The sequence below is a fragment of the Hibiscus syriacus genome, unplaced genomic scaffold (assembly GCF_006381635.1).
Source record: "Hibiscus syriacus cultivar Baekdansim isolate YM2019G1 unplaced genomic scaffold, ASM638163v2 tig00111837_pilon, whole genome shotgun sequence".
NCBI lineage: Eukaryota > Viridiplantae > Streptophyta > Magnoliopsida > Malvales > Malvaceae > Hibiscus > Hibiscus syriacus.
This window is the reverse complement of record NW_024063194.1, coordinates 12,499,867-12,502,519: the sequence shown is the minus strand read 5'-3', so window position 1 is coordinate 12,502,519 and position 2,653 is coordinate 12,499,867. Positions and strand designations below refer to the sequence as shown.

Below are 2,653 nucleotides of genomic sequence, written 5' to 3'. Positions count from 1 at the left end.
CCCTTTTATTTATTTTTCTCCCAATTCCCTCGTCGTCTTCTTTACCTTCATTCTCCAACCCATCCTCTCTCTCTCTCTTCAACACCCCCTTCTTCTCTCAGGTACTCCATTTTAGAAAATCTTTACCTTTTGTTTTTTTTTCAAGTGCTTTCTTTTTGAAGATTCTCAATTATTTTTCATTTCTTGTGTTTGTTTTAGGAAATGGAATGCATTGAGTAGCCTTGAAGAGCAGCTTTAGAAAGGAGATGGCTATGACATCAAGCCCCCAAGCGTTTTTGGAAGATATTTGGGTTGTTAATGGTCAAAATGGTGTTTCTAGCGATGATTTCTCCGTTGACGACCTCTTTGACTTTAGTAATGAAGAGGGTTTCCTTCAACAACAACGTGAACATGAAGAAGAAGAAGAAGAAGAAGAAGAAGTGCCGGCTTCTTCTTCTTCTTCGCCTAAGAGACAAAAGCTAAGCCAAGACATAATCTTTTCCAACGACAGTAGTACTAATTTCGATTACACTTCCTTATCCACCAACGAACTTGCTGTTCCGGTACTTGAAAAACGAACAACACCTTTTTCTTTTAAGGAAAATTTTCCCTTTTGTTGTTATGTTTTTAAGGATGAGCGGTTGTTAATGGCGAAAACTGAAAAAAGTTACATTTTTACAGGCGGATGACGTTGAAAACCTTGAATGGTTGTCTCATTTCGTTGAGGATTCTTTCTCGGAGCACTCTATGGCGTACCCCTCCGGAACGTTACTCGTGAACAAAGTGCCTGAACAGGAAATACCGATTACGACGTGTTTCGAAACGCCTGTTCCGGCGAAAGCCAGAAGCAAGCGTGCCCGAACCGGCGGCCGAGTTTGGTCCCTTGTCGCCTCCCCTTCACTTACAGAATCATCTTCGAATTCCACGTCATCGTCTTCCTCCTCCAGCCCTTCACCTTGGCTGCTTTGCCCAAACAGTTGCTCCGGTTCAACCTTTGAACTGTCCGAACTGGTTTCTGTGGAAAAGCCGCCGGTTCAGAAGCATATGAAGAGACCGTCGACCGACTCGACAGGTTGCAATGGGACCCAGCCGACGCGTAGGTGCAGTCATTGTGGAGTTACGAAGACGCCACAATGGAGAGCCGGTCCAATGGGGGCTAAGACCTTATGTAACGCATGTGGGGTCAGGTTTAAGTCGGGTAGGCTTTTACCCGAGTATAGACCGGCTTGTAGCCCAACTTTTTCAATCGAGTTGCACTCGAACCATCACCGGAAAGTGCTGGAGATGCGACGCAAGAAGGAAACATCGGGTGAGGCCGAACCCGGTCTAGCTCCTCCAGTTGCGCCAAGTTTTGGATAACATTACCGCATTAGACAAATGCCAAATATATTTTAGAGCAGTAGGGAAAGAAAATACTGAATAGGAAAATAGAGTGAGACAATGAGCCCGGTTTATTGTTTCCGGTTCAAAAGGCCCGAGTTAGTTTCAAAAAAGGTTCAAGGGTGGGTGCGTTAGGTTTTAGCATAGGTGATGTAACTGTATTGAATCTTTCTTTAATTTTCGCTCAATTATTTGAATTTATCTTTACGGTTTTTATTTATTGTTTGCATCAATGAAATGTGGGTTTAATGAGTTTGAAACGGTTCAACCTTTAAAAAGGAAAGGGGGCGTTGGAAAGCAAAATTATTGTGAAAGGGGAAATGATGTGGTAAGCAAAGTGAACCACCTTTGGCGTGAGGACTACGCACTTGCTTTATATCCCTTATTCCCCTAATAACAGTGAACTAGTTAGTTAGAGACTCATATTTTTTTAGATATATATTTTTATGTTTGATTTAAGAGATTTTTTCTTAAAAGTAATATTTTACATTAATAGTACTCTTCTTTTAAATATTTATCTCATTTTTACTAATTTTATGTATTATATAATTATTTAATATTTTTTGTAAATTATGCTATTAATATAGGAAAATTCTACGACTCTCGATGAGCACTTTGAATACGATTAATGATAAGCATCATTAATTTAATTGATAAAATTTTAAAATTCTAAATAAAATATATAATTATAAATTAGTTAAAAATTTAAGGGTAAATTATTTAAAATAAAATATTAATTACATTATTTTTCATAACTTTTTTGATAAATTATCTCGTTGACCACCTAACTATATAGCCATTTAATTTATTAAACTAATTTAAAATTAAGGCTAAATTAATAAATTATATAAATATTAAGGACTAAATGTATAATTATACCAATTTGATTAGCTGCAACGTCAGTACTTCCATTAAATATTAACGTAAGTGGCTTGATTTAATATAATTAAATAATTAGGTGGTTTGATTGATAAACTTGAAAGATCAGTGGTAAAAATAAAATGACTAAATAATTGTGTGGTCAATGATATGGTTTCAATCCGTGAAGAAGCTTTTTTTTTTTTTGTGGAAAAATGAAACATTAAAGTCAAATACTCAATAAAGACCAAAATAGTCATTTTAATAAATATTGAGGTGTTAGTTTTGATATTATGACTTTAAGAGTTTGTGTTTGATTGTAGGAGGCAAATTGGTGGGAGAGAAATAAAAGAGGGGTTGGTTATTGGTAATTTAAATTGAAGTTATCCATAATAATAATGTATCTTGAAAAGGGTGTTGAGCCATTTGTCCTTGA

The 2,653-nt window shown here is 36.2% G+C and overlaps 1 protein-coding gene across 1 annotated transcript; it reads left to right on the top strand.

Moving 5' to 3' along the window:
• The first annotated feature begins 201 nt into the window (after window positions 1-201).
• Window positions 202-1,379, top strand: LOC120171793 (GATA transcription factor 5-like). The gene is given in 3 exon segments (XM_039179445.1): window positions 202-214; window positions 217-542; window positions 661-1,379. Coding segments are annotated over 3 exon segments (1,017 nt in total). The 3' UTR covers window positions 1,339-1,379.
• Window positions 1,380-2,653: the final 1,274 nt, after the last annotated feature.